The sequence below is a fragment of the Epinephelus moara genome, chromosome 18 (genome assembly GCF_006386435.1).
Source record: "Epinephelus moara isolate mb chromosome 18, YSFRI_EMoa_1.0, whole genome shotgun sequence".
In the NCBI taxonomy this organism is placed as follows: Eukaryota; Metazoa; Chordata; class Actinopteri; order Perciformes; family Serranidae; genus Epinephelus; species Epinephelus moara.
Genome location: NC_065523.1, coordinates 36,835,794 through 36,850,233, shown reverse-complemented (window position 1 = coordinate 36,850,233; position 14,440 = coordinate 36,835,794). Strand labels below are relative to the sequence as shown.

The following is a 14,440-nucleotide window of genomic DNA, read 5'->3' as shown; positions in this document are numbered from 1 at the left end:
ACATAGTGAGTGGGGAGTAGTGAATGATTTCAGACACAGCCTATATCTGCTTCTTCCTGTAAATAATGTGACATTTTTGATATAGTTTTGATATATGTTTAGATATAGGGTAGTTGTGCAGTTATTATAGATTGATTGGTCCCCAGTAAATCAATAAATCAATATGTTCACTGTTTTCTGTGGAGGCATGAGAGTGACACGAAGTAATGTGGCGCCACAAATGTTCATTTTGTGGGTGAAGAGCTCCTTTAAGTCTCCACTATCTGTTCTGCTGCATGTTATCATCATCAATATTACATATGGCCTTTGTTCCTCGTGGGCGTAGCCTCTGTCGGGGGGCGTGTGCACGAGGGGTGGGAACGTGTCGACGTCAACGGTCGGTCCTTTCTGTGAACGCCAAAATAAAACGTCTAAAAACTTTTCTATCGGACTCATAACTCGACACACATGGCAGCGGCGGGATAAGGCGGAGAGGGAAGCCGTTTTCTCCGGGCTGTAACGGTTGTTGGGACTCGGTTGTGTTCACGTACCGGAGGAGGCTCCTGTTTCCTCCCCGTCTTTCTTTCCAGGGGTCGCACAGCCGAGACAGAAGAGAGCCAGCGGGCTGGAGCCGTTTAGCCGACCTGCTAGCTAACGTCAAGTTGTAAGAAAGTGGAGAAGACGGCGGCTAAACGGGAGCTTATCCGCCTACACAGACCTATGCGACGGATAGCAGGTAACAGAGCTCCCCTTGCTCCTTCCACCACACCGAATATAAACCGTGATGCGTTTACGTGACTCATTTTAGACACAGTTTAACCGTTAAAATCATGATACTGCAACAGCTCTGTCTTGGCTCGTCTGTGGCAGCAGCAACAACAGCATACGTAGCTTTCTCTTTTTGCTGTTTCCACCAGCAACTTTGCTCCTAAAATCCAAACGGGTTGCTTCATATTGCAGCTCGTTTCAGCCGTTATTCCTTCACCATGCACTGCTTCTACCTCAAAGAGAAATGATAATGGGCTCATCAAGGAGAGGTGGACAATTAATGCAACACACTCTTTGAACCAGCTGCTTGTGTGCAGGCTGCACGTCACCACTTACTGTAGGATGCTACCTGCAAACATGTCAGTCAGATTAAATTCATCAGCAGTTATTTATCAGTATTCATGACATGACTCAACCTGCCTGCAGAGATTGGTGAGATCAGGGTGGCCAAGGTTTGCAACACAGCGTTGGTGTGCTGTAGCAATGCGGTAGAGACAGGAGCCCGGTTTGTATTTCCAGAGGAACAGGGGGAAATTGAACCGCTATTATTTATGTTTGGTCGATATGTCACGGGGTCATGGTTTGCTGACAGCAGCAGGATAGTCCGGCGGAACAAGGTCAAACGTGGACGGCAGAGCAGCACCTCCCCTGCCCGGTCTGTCAACCGCAGTGAGGAGGCTCTGTGAGCTGCCTCTTCCCATGGGGCAGTGTGAACCAGCCTGCCAGGTGAAGAATGCCAATGAATTATTCAGGCACATGCTGCATATGATCAACGTGGCCCAGGAATGTGCATTGCTGCTGGGGACAATAAGAGACTCTCACAGTCTTGTGTGGCTCCTCCAACAAGAATTGCCCACCTCAGCTTCTCTGTTACAAATGCCAGCTTGTAGAGAATATAGCATTGGAAGGCACAGTGGAATAGGAGTTGCACGTCTATTAGAGCTGCTTTGATTCGTGGGGAACGTGCATTTGAAAGTTGTCAGGCTCCCCTTTTCTATTTTCATTTTGAAGTTTATTCTGCAGATGTTTCTAAAGCTCAAGTGGAAAATTGCTCTGAAGATTGCCTCTGGTGGCTCCGAGCAACGCTGTAATCTTCATGGCACTATTCAAATTGATGGGTTTTGCTTGTGGCACTTTGTCTTGTGGTGCTTTGTTTTCCTTGGCAGCTTGTTCTTGTGCTTTTGTTTCCTTGTGTTTAACAGAACGGTGTGCATGTATGACACTGGACGTTTTAAGAGTAAAAATAGAACTTAATGTAGGCTGCATGCCTGAAGTGTCATGTGCTTCTCAGAGGCTAAATGACTTACGTTGCAGCGAGGACGCCTTCACAAAATATATGGCTGCGTTATAGTCTACGTTTGTGTCCGGCAGTCGATAGTAATCTTTACCTTGCACAATCCTAATCGCCAGCTCTCCTTGAATAAGTAGTTTTAAATGTCTTGCATCATTTCTATGGTTTAATCTCAATTTCAGTACATTTCCCAGGCCAGAGTCCAGACCAGCGTCAGCACGGTGTGTTGTAATAGCTGAGAGGTCATGATGAGGATGCACTTTAGCAAACAGCGTAGCTTGTGAACATTTGTGACCTTTTGGGCCTCTGTTTTTGTAGGTACGTGGTCAATTTTGCTGTAATTGTAGTTGTAAAAGGTTGAGTAGTGGAAGAGAGACAAAGTTAGGTGATTATTTTTGCCTGCAGCAGTATAAAAATGGAAATAAGGAACAGTCAAAAACTGGTAGCAGTGTCAGGAGTTTTCAGTCCAAGTTTAGGGCTGCAGATTGCTCCGACTACTGTACTGTATTTTTTATATCTTGGGAATGACGCAAGAGAGTTGTTGATGCTCCTGTCCGACCCTGAGACATCAGGTTTCTCAGAACAGAATCTCGTTTTTTGCTCTTGAACGTAACCAGCTCCAGAAAACCAGTAAGTCTATAGTCAGAGCGGTTACATCAATTGACGGTGAACGGAAAAACAACCTTTGTGGACTCAAAGATTAATTTTCTCCCCTTTTGTCATCCAACCAAGCCTGAAAAAGACCATTTGAACAAGCTGATTTTGCTGCAGTTGCAAACACAGTGCTATTTCAGTCCATCTCCGCTGATTGCCTGTGATTTGAAAAGACAGGCTTCTAGTTTGTTGACCTGAGTGAGAGTAAACAGAGCTCTTCAGTCAGTGTTTACTCTGTGTATGTGCATGTGTTTACAGTCAGTAGCTGGCATGTCTACATCCAGCGTCTGTGTTTGTTCTCATTAGTTTAAATATGTATTGGTCCACCACTTCAACTCTGTCTCTGGCAAATACTTGCAACACTGATAATAATACTTAAAGGAGCACTTCACATGCAAAATGACTATTTGTATATCCAGTGTAACCTGAATTCACAGGCCCAGGCAGAACTCTTCAAGAGTTAGCCTGTGGAGTTTAAGTTGCGGGGTGGATGATTGATTAGTTGATCCTATTAGAGCTGATTAGATCAGATCAATGCATGAGAGGAGCAGCCGCTGCAGAGGCAAAGTTTTAGACCCAGCACAATCAACAGTTAAGGCTGCTGTCAGACCTAGAGTCGTCTCCGTTGGTCTGAATCAGGGACTCAAACAATGTGTCATGTGACAGTTGCTTCAGATCCAGGTCGGAACACCTTCTCACCACAAACCAACCACACCAGAGTTCGTTTGTAACCGGACTGAGACCATCTCTTCAAGAAGGTCTCAGTCCGGTTGTTTTGGTGCACACCTGAGTGTGATTGCTGTGTTCACACCTGCCTAAACAAACCGCACTGAGGGGGCAAACGAACTTGAGTTTGATTGAATCGAACCAAACAGAGCAGGTGTGAACGCACCCTAAATCCCACTTTGACTGGTGCTCTGCTGCTCTGTCTGTGCCCAGAGTATGCTCTGCGCTGCGAGAGTGTGTTGCAATAAGTAACCAGACATACTTGAATTCATCAAGAGTTTTCTCTTTTTTGGATTCTTTGTTCAAAAACCTTTTCCTCAGGAGTTAAACGTAACACAGGGTGAGGAGTTGATATACAAATGATCATTTTGTGGGTGAAGTATTCCTTTAAATCTGTAAGATAAATGAGTGTCAGCAATAAGTAAATAACAAATACTATTAGATGGTTGATTTAAATAAAGATATGAGTGAAGTAAAAAAACACCATTGAGGTAAAATACAGCCTTAAAACTTGTTGCACAGTCTTGCACTGCCTCTGTCCCATGAGTTGAAGCTATGTCTCCATCCTGACAATCCTCTTTTCTTTCCTCGCTCAGCCTTTGTTTTCTTCTCAGGGATTTTTGGTGTGTCCTAAACAACCCACTGTAATCCCCTTGCAAAATATGCATATAAATGGAGACCTTTCATTCCAAATCCAAATGCTGTGCTATGCACTGTATTCACAACAGCCAATAACTTTCTTTCTGTTTTCTGTATTTTCCCTCTGTTGCCCTGAACCTCCAGTGCCTTTCATTTTCTCCTTTTCATCTATGGACTGCCCCGCTTGTCTAAGGCGCTCATGTCACTTGCATTAGACAGCCCATGTCTTCGGCTTTTCTTTTTTCCCCTCCTGTCTCTTCCCCTTTCTTCTTTTCTCTGTGGACTGGATGAACCACACAGGGTGCTGCTGCACCTTCACCACCGCTGCCACCTCAGTTTCTCTTCTGGTGCTGCCCTGGATGACTGACAGTCATCGATTGAACCTGTCCATGTGTATCACCCCCTCTCTGTATCCTGCCCCCCCCCCACTCTTCCCTTCCTGTCTCCTCCTCTGCTGTGTTTAGGTGAGTGATGGAGACGAGAGAGTTGACCGTGGTAGCTGGCAGCTTCGTGGGTTTCCAGGTCCTCTTCTCAGTGGCCAGCCCGCGGCTCTCCTCCGCCATCACACCAGGATATGCACGGCTGCCTCCCACCAAGCACACCGAGTGGAACTCCAGGTGTGTCACAGAAACCCACTACACCCCCTCTGTGGGGAGGCTTTTTCTCATATATGTATCTGACCTGTGAACGCTCCGATGGTTTAATCTTGGAACTGTGTGGAAACCAAAGCTTTTTATTTTCAGTTTATTTCACATTGTTGTTGTTAAAAGCTGCAGCAGTTTGTCAGCTCAGAAACATATCTTTCATCACAGCTCTCTATAAAAGGTTATCATGATTTCATGTATGATTGGTTGCATCACAATTAAGATGGTGTCCCTCGTCACCTTGTACTGGGTATCATCAGCAAAGCCCCGATTGTTTAATGGTTCTAAAGATCATCTTGCCAGATCTTCCTGATTTGCGATGAGACGAAATCCGGCACCAACATCAACAAGATGACCTGAGCTTGAGATCGACCGGAAATACACCAAAATAATTTTAATAACCAGGGCAGGTAAATCAATCAGTGATTATGTGTGTGACATGCATTCATACAGCGAGCAGCAGCAGTCACCCACTGTCACCGACACCAACACAACGTTACTACAGAGGCCTACGTACGTGTCAACAGCTGTGGGGAAGTAAATGAGACAGACTCGGTCTTGGCGGGGACGGAGGACTGTTGTCCGTCTGTGGACAGTGAGCAGTAAACAATTTGTAATTACCTTGACCAGCAGACTTCACTACCAGCCGCTAAAACCAGCCGCTGGTGACTTGACAAGCTGAGTTGCAGGTGAAAAAATCTGCCAGCTTGAGTTGAGCTTAGACGGGTCAGTTCACACTGCGGCAACTTGTGAGAGTCAGTACTCAGGTTGTTTGTGAATGGAATCTGTTTTGTGCAATTTTTGGTAAATCTTTCGCTCTCTAGGAACAGAGCTGTCAAATGTATCATACATGTCATCATGTGTGGTGTCTCGGTTAACATTTGAAAAATCTTTTAATGTGGGCCAAGCTTTAGATGACAACCCAGCCAGAAAAACCAGCCAGCAAGTTTACAGCCATAGTTCCACATTTTGTTCTTTTTTGCTGAGTTAGATGAGAGGACAGGAAACAGGGTGAACTGGCTGGCCTGGCTCAGTCTGAAGGGTAACTAAACTCACCTTCCACATTCTGACAGAGGCAGAGTGGATGTTTCTCCCTCTTTCCAGTCTTTGTGGTAAGCTAAGCCAACCGGTCTACGCCAACGCAGAGCTTATGCCGTACCCTACGCTTTAGTCTGACATGCACCTCCCCAGAAATGTAACTACACGTCGCGGTGACGCAGACCTCCTGTCTGTTTCTGTAAGCTGAAACCATTTCCCTCAGTGGAAACAAAGCTTTTATTTACTTTAATTTCACAGATAAGAAACAATAAATTGTGAAGACAATAAAGCCTCCACAAAAATAGCATTTTAAGTCTTGTGTGTGATTTATCCTGGCTTCATATGAGCNTTTGTGGGGACAGTGTGTCCAGATAAAGACAAGTGTTTGTCTGTGAATGCTGCGAGTTATAGTGAAGCTGATTTGTGTACTTGTGTTTGAAACTGTCTCTGTTAAGACGTGTTTAATGTGTGTTTAATGTGTGTTTTGAATCAACTAAATTTTACTTTAAATGCTCACAACAGTGTAGGCCAAGTACGTAGGGTCTGCCGCAGAAGTATAAATCCCACTTAACCCCCAACACAATGGATGGAAGCAGAATAATTTGTTACATAAATACATGTTGTGAATTTTGGAAAATAATACATCTGTCTTTGTTAAATACACTTTAACTTTTTATTTAACAACACATGAGATCACATGAGTCGGACACAGCCACCGCTGGAATCTTGTTCTACAAACAGTGTAACACTAATATTATTAGTGTCATCTAATCTTTATCTGCAACTGTGCAGAAATACTGGGTTAAAACAGGATGAATAGAGATGCAAAGGAGCATTCAAATGTTGATGTAGAATTTGAATGTCAACGTTGTGAATGAAGCTTTGAAGCCTAGAACAGTACAGTACAGTCCTGTTTGAGACACACCTCCCTAGAATAGTGTTGTTTCATAACATTGCCGAGTCATGTCATCCTGACGGGAGTGACCTGTGTTGAGCAAACACAAGTTTTTGTGGTGATGCATGTCCATTGCGTTGGCCCCTGACCTGCCTCTGGCCAAATCATCATTCTACACACAGCTACAGCTGTGATGTGATTGGCCGGTGGAGCACAAAGTTTAAGTTTCGTGCAGAAACCTCGGGTGAAGTTCAGAGGGCAATCATTTTTAGTTGCATAACATCTTTCACAGACTTAGTTATTTTCTTCTCTCTCTTCCTTTTTGTCCGTCTCTCTTTGCTGCCTGAAGTGCCCAAGGATAAGCATCCATTCATACAGCTATAGCTTACATTAGCCTCTCTGTCCTCATTTGAAGGTACAGAGTGTATTGAGGGAATAGTCCAAAGCAAGTCAAAGGCCGAGCTCTGATGGTTCACTATAGAGTGGCCTACTGTTGCATAACCGCCAGCTCTGACTGTGTCAGTGTGTTGTTTATGTAACCACAACTTAAGTGCAAAGAGAGGAGGGAGAAAGCATTTCCAAAGAAAGAGCAGGGTCAACAGCCTGATATTGAACACAGCTGCGGAATCCAGAAGACTGTTGTTAATATTGGTGACTTCTCTGTTGTTTCTATTCTCTGTTTTTAATTGTACGTTCTTTGGGTTTTACAAATCTAATTAGAAACTTCTCAACACAAACACAAGAACCAGAGAGCGACTCTGAGAATCGTGACATAACCTGCACTGACAGCGTTATTGACACTCGGTTTTACCAACTTCCTTTAGCTGAGTTCCTCCACGGCTGTTCCATTTTTAGACACTGCACTCTGATTTAGCAGAAATAAGTGCATACAGCTTCCAGTTGGGTGAAAACATTTGCCAGCCGGGGGATAAGGAGGGCTGTTGAAACTGTAGTCCCCTTTACACTTTATGTTCAAGGTGGGAATTTCACGGCTTCTAGCAGTTAGCAGCTAACTCAAAAAAAGAAGAAGAGCCGAATTTTGTAGCATTACCTTTGTTAAATGTTGCTGTTGTCCCTGGCTTCATATGAGAAAAGGAAAAGTTTGCTGACCGCTAGGCTAATTTATACAATGTAAAATGCCATAGGATTGTGCTAAAAACGTTAGCATGTTGTATTTGTGGGGAAAATGTGTCCAGATAAAGACAAGTGTTTGTCTGTGAATGCTGCGAGTTATAGTGAAGCTAGTCTCTATGTACAGACTCTACATTCAGTGAACGTAGAGTCTGTAGGCAAACCCCGGAGATCTTGCCTCCGAAAGAAGAGCGGAAGAGCCCTGGTTTCCGGTTGTAGGCTGTTTGTAGTCCGCGTGATATTGACCAATCACGTTTGAGCCGGCTGCAGTTGTTGCCAGGTTAAACGATCTGTGCAGTGAACGAGGCGGAACATAATTGGCGTCACTGCAAACTCTGAATTCATCGCAATGGTTCAGAATATTTACTTACATATAAACGGAAGTCGGAAACGGAAATTTGCCTCCTCCGCCCAAATCAAACCAGAATGCCAAAAAATCGGGGGTCTGCTCCCAGAGGCTGTATCGCCGTCTGCCGGAAGTCAGACGCCGAATACAGCTGATGCGTTCCGAGAATGTAGTGAAGCTGATTTGTGTACCAGCGTCCAGTTGGGTGAAATTGTTCGCCGGGCGGGGGATAAGGAGGGCTGTTGAAACTGTAGTCCCCTTTACACTTTATGTTCAAGGTGGGAATTTCACGGCATTATTGTCCCTCGCTGTTCTTTATAAAAGATATAAGGGACAGCCGGCAGGACGGGACCATGGATGAGACATTGTGTTATGTGTGCGACCCACCGCTGAGAATTTAAAAAGCAGCTTCTAGCAGTTAGCAGCTAACTCAAAAAACATAAGAAGAGCAGACAAAAATGTTCGCATATTGGGAAAACAAGGAGGTCCAGGAGCTCCTTATCCTCCAAGCAGAGGAGGAGATCCGCCACCTTATAACAGAGATGGTAAATAATTGTTACTGCCACATTAATGCCATTGTTATCTTTTATAAATATGCATACGTAATATGGATAGGATTTCTTCAGTATTCATTTACAAGGCCAGATTATCCCCAAATGTCTCTCCCTTGGTCAAAATGAACCTCATAATTCAAATAGTAAATAAAGCAGTTTCATGTTAAATCAGTGTCTCTCCAGCGCTCTTTGGCTGACACAGGACGTTGAGGGGGGGCTGTGAGCCGAGCTGCAGCTAACATTAGCTCAGCTTGTTCCTCTGATAACTTAAGATCCAGGCGTCTGATGACTGAAGTCTTTGATGATACAGTCAATGACACACTTAAAAGCTCTAAAGTGATGGTGACATGACTTCAAACAGTAAGAAAGTAGTCGGCTAGAAATGTTCTAATGTCCGGTCACCCAGCCGACAGACGGCACTTGAGGAAATTTCTGAGTAACGGCCTCATCCAGTCGTACAGTAGCTGATCTGTAGAGCCAGTCTTGGCCTGGGCTCAGGCCAGCAGCTGCAGCCTGTGGACAGGGACTGCTGTACTCCAGAGGCTGCATGGTGACAGTGGAGGAACTGTGATTCTGGCAGAGGAGAGATAAGGGCCACTGGACCTCTGAAGTATCTTTTCAGTGGTCCAGATAACCACTCCAAAGGTCAGGGGTGAGACTGCATGAGGCCTGATAAAAAGAAGTTACAGCCACGTAGACACAGAGGATAACACAGACATGATTATACTGTATGCAAGGACATGTAACGAGACAGCAGAGACGTAAGCACCCCTTATTTTAATCGTTAACCATTAGTTACAATCACAGATACACCAATTGTGAAGTTTGGGGCAGATACTGTTGTTTAAAATAACATTTAATTGCCACTATCAATATGTTTTTTGTTGTGATTGTTTCACAAACAACTCCTCTCTTCTCTTAGAGACTGTCCATAGCTCAGTGTTGTACACGTGTCCTTGCTTCAGTCTGTAGGTGAAAGGTCAGTTTCTCCATGTAGTAGGTTCACAATGTCCTGATTTTAACCTTTGCTCAAAGTCATTTGGGAGTTTATGAACTATACATTTGTGGATAGTTTAGAGTGACAGTTTAGAGTTAGTTTAGGAGTTAATTGCATATTTTTCAAGCCAAGGAAACAAATGGGACCGTTTCCAAGACATAAATGTTTTGTATTTGTTCCATCTCTCGTTACTGTATTTCTTATTACTACGTAGCATTAGCAGCTGGCTTTGGAAAAACAACAGCAAAGATTAGCCGAGTGGCTAATGTTGAACACAATACGTTAATTGGCAGTTGTCAGATAAGAACTCACTCGACAGCGAAGACGTAGGCGTGGATGGACAGAGTCATCCAACCAGGTGACTCTTCTATTGATCTGAGCAGAAGACTGACAAGATAAAGGGAGGAGGTGTGTGCTTAATGGTAAATAAGGACTGGTGAGACAATATGAATGGGAGGTGCGGTCCTGTTCCTGCTCGCCCTGCGCCACAAGGAGAATAAACACCCTGGATCACTGCCGTACACCATGCAGAGGTGGTTGCAGAGCAGCGTTGCCTATGTGCAGTATGGGAGGAGTGACCATGCTGTTGTTTTGTTGAGGTTGAGATATATAAACATACTTCAATAGAATATAGTAACTCTGAATGTCCATCAACCGTCCTGGACGTGGAGCATCGTGTTTCAGCCAGCATCTCGTAATGGCCTTTTGACATGCCAGTATAAGGATTTTTTTGTGGGTCCCTTTAAATTGTGTAACCTAGAATTCCCTCAAGGATCAGAATAACCCTTTACCAAAATGTTTGTAATTTTATACATGACCAAAATATATGGGAGTGTTCGGCATTCACCTGCCTGCAGAGTCTCCAGCAGTGCTGTTCACCTAATTATTTGTATTTCGTGTGTTGTGATAAGAAGTCAGAGCCATCTGTTAAGAGTTGGTTGAGGTTTGCTGCATGCCACAGATGGAGTGCCACTCATCCCGCGGCAGATTAATATTCAGACCTGCTTCCCATTTCGATTTCTCCCATTACACTTTTATAAACTCCTGTACAGTTTGGAGGCTATTTTGGAGGGGGTGTTATCACATCGATCTTCTGAAATTCCTATTTTGATTTCTTTATTCTAAAAGTGTCCTAGCTGAGTATATCTTAAGTCCTCATAACTGATTTTAAAGTAATTTAGTTATTCATTACACTATCTTTGAATGAGCACACATTCAATTGTACAAATGTATGAAACAACCTTTAAAAGGCATAGTCTGGATCTTTTGAAGTGGGGTTGTATGAGGTATTTATCCATATGTAGTGTATCTCCTAGGGATGCATGATATTGGATATTTTGCCGATATCCGATTTGCCGATATATAACAACTCATTTGGCCGATAACTGATACCAACATCGATATATCTACTTATTTCTCTACCTAATTTTAGTGATCACCATGTCTCTTCTGTAGTGGAATTACCATCATATTATGCATGTATGCTCTTATCGTGACGGCCCACCAGCAGATGGAGACATGAAATATGATACTTTTCCATGTATGTAATATTCATCAATTGTGCAAATTACAAAAAAGCATGTTGGTCCATTCATTTTAAAGCTAATTTTGGCCGATACAGGCTTTAAACGTGCCGATGTTATCGTGAATGAATCCGCTTTTACGTCTGGAACCTCCCTTGTGACGTCGACCCCAGCAGGATTCGAACCCTGGACCTTCCACGTGGAAAACGAGTGCTCTAACCATCGTGCGTCCCTAGTATTTCCTACAGTAGATGGTGGTCAGCACACTCCCAGTTTGGTGAAGCAGGCAGGAGTACCGCCACAGAAGCTCAACAATGTACTGCTGTGGACAGGGTCAGTAGCAAAACATATTTCAGCCACTTCAAAAAGGGCCTACCTAAAAAAAAATCAATAAAAAAAAATCAATATCAGTCTAAGTGGACTCTGCATTGAGAATATTTTCACCACTTCACCTCGTCATCAGACAGCCCTTTCCTTTGGTGCTGCACTTTCTCATCTGTACATATTGTTATTCAAAATCACAGCTGTGCCGTGCACTGTATCACCGCAGGTCAGCTGTTTGGGTCAGAAAGTGCTGTTGCTCCATACGAGTGAAACAAAACTTCACTTTTCTTAAGATCTCAAGGATGGTGCGTGCTGGTGTTTTTTCAGGCTGTTCAAACAAAGAAATGAAAACAGCTGTGGCGAGTAACACTGAATATAGACACCAACACTCCGCCCGCAAGACTAAGACAACTCAGCGCTTGCAGTGGACATTTCTCTTACAAGAATTATGTTAAACCACCACCAAATCAGTGAGAGAGTAACTTGCTGAAGAGCACCGCTGTACCAAGCCATCAGGTAAATTAGGCTTAATACATACAAATAAATGAGACTTGCCAGACATGAGTAAAGCGTGGAGCGCTGGCATCCTCTGATTCAGATCCTGAAGTGTTGTAACCAAGTCCCTCTCATGGCAGCAGGAGCTCTCTGGGTCTGTGAGCATGTGTTTACATATTACACAGTCAGCTTCTGCTCTTTCTCAGCCTCCAGTTTCCACAGAAGTTCCCCATCCTCTGTTTTTTCAGCCCGTTCAGTGTCCCTCTGCAAAAATGTTTCCTTTGAATACTCTGGTTCACAAAGGTATCGGTTTGTCTCCATAGGAATGTCATTTTGTCATCACTGTTATTTTATCTTCTTGTATTTGTGGTCTCTTTCGTAAACTGCTAAAAGTCAGGCCCAAACATGAAAAACATCACTGCTTTAAGAGCCTTTGTACGAGATATGATAAACCATAATTTCCTCTCTAATATGTATTTTATAGTGCTGTTAGAACACCAACAAAATTACCCAATTTTTACCGTATAGTAGGAGCGTGCCATGTCATCTCATTAACGATAATGCCGGTATAATTTTTAGTAAGATATGAAAAATTCGTATGATACTTGCGATATTTTGACTTGGTGACATATTGACGTCACACTGTTACCCACGGCAACAGCAAGCATGGCTTACAAAATTATTACAGACTCCTTGGTGGTTCCACAGTAGTGTGGACTAAACTGTGGCGTCCTGAATGTTTTACTTCTCTTAGCGCTCAGAGGGAACTCATTCAGCGGCTCCTCTGGCAGCAGCACAGCATCTCTCCCTCTCCTCTCTGATTCTGTCACAAACCTTTGGTGATGGAGGTGGCCTGGCCGACCGCACCAAACCCAGGCCTGCGGGAGAAGGGGGCCTGGGAGCCGCCAGCCCCCCCCCTCTTCATAATAGATGGATTAGCAACCATTTTACTTCTGACAATAAATAGTTTCCATCCTAGACTTGTATGGCTTTTTAAATTGTTTTATTTAAGGTGTAAAAAGAAGAGAGAAAATGATGCGGTGATATCATACCGTCACCGCATCCCCCCCCACAATAATACCGTGATATTGATTTTAGGCCATGCCACCCAGCCCTAGTTTCTGCTAACACCTATCAGGTAACGTTATCTAGCTCCCCTCCTGCTGATGTCATCATTAGTGTGTCGTTCACTGTGTAGCATTTTCAGGGAAACAGCAGGGTGCATCTTGGTGGTTTGATAGTGAATTTGCTGCGTCCCAAAGGTGTCCAGGGAAGATATCTGTTTGTCAGGACGAGGGGATGCTGTATCGAGCCCTGCTTTTCAGCCTGCACCAAACTGAAATGACGCAACAGAAAAACATCGGCCATGTCATCAGTAAATGTCACCTTACCGCCGTTAGGTCGATGGCAATCAACTATGCTAATATCTGTCATTAACTCATATTATTCTGCCATCATATTTTCGACTTTGTTCTTGTTTGTGTCCGTCCACAGGTTGGTGTCGACTGTGCACGCTCTGATCGTGGGGTTGTTCTGTCTGTACATCCTGTGGTTCGATGATGAGGTCAACGCCAACCCTGTCTGGTAAGAGGAACAGAAAACAAATGCATAAACAAAACATCCAGCAACACTGCAATACAATGAAATGAGGCAGGGAAATAATATGTGACATGCAAACAAATAAAACCCTCAGAAACACAAAAGCAGTGATTCTGTATATGTGTTGGAAAGGACAAAAAACCCTGACACATTATGCCTTGTCACTTTGGCAGGCTAAAAAAAAAATGTGTGAATGCTTTAGGCACTTTTAGGAGAAACCTGTCTTCTCACATCTGCCTTTTCAGACCGGCAGCCATGACTAGCTCACAGGGGAAGGGAGGAAACAGATGAAGGGATGAAGATGGGAGGTGGGAGGTAGTGAAGGATCGTCAGGGCTGGTAGTTAATACCTTTGGAGAGATGACGATGGCGTTCCCTTCATCGGAATGAAAGAGAGAAGGGGAGAGGACGGATCTAATGTGTCAGCGGCGTCTCGGGGGAGTTGTAGATTCAGTGGATTTAGCCTTTGATTATTGTCTTTACTGTCTTCTCTCTGTCACTGTCTTCTCTCTGTCTCTGTCTCCCGCTCTCTCTCTGCTACTGCTGACTGTGTTATTTGCATCAATGAGCCCTGAAAAAAAGAGAAATGGTAATTTCCCTTATTTCTTTCTCCTCTCCAATATCTCAATCAGTCTTTTAAACATTTCTCCTCAGTCTTTATTTCTCTCACTTCTCCCCCATATTCTTACAACACTCTTTCCTTCCTTATTTCTCTTTTCCTTTTCCCTCTGTTTCGCTTCCTCTCTGCCTCTCAGACTAGAATCCCTCCAACAAGGCTCCTTTTCATAGCAAACAACAGCAGCCTTCTCGCCCCCCCTCTCTGTCTCTTCATGTGGAC

General features: G+C 43.9%; 1 protein-coding gene across 1 annotated transcript in view; it reads left to right on the top strand.

The window, feature by feature from the left end:
* Window positions 1–362: 362 nt before the first annotated feature.
* The window catches only part of tlcd4b (TLC domain containing 4b), a 31,605-nt gene continuing 17,527 nt past the window's right edge, over window positions 363–14,440 (top strand). Inside the window, exons 1-3 of the mRNA XM_050069033.1 lie at window positions 363–715; window positions 4,522–4,674; window positions 13,499–13,588. Of these exons, the coding sequence (XP_049924990.1) occupies window positions 4,529–4,674; window positions 13,499–13,588 (236 nt within the window). The 5' untranslated portion in view covers window positions 363–715; window positions 4,522–4,528. The remainder of the gene's footprint in view (window positions 716–4,521; window positions 4,675–13,498; window positions 13,589–14,440) is intronic.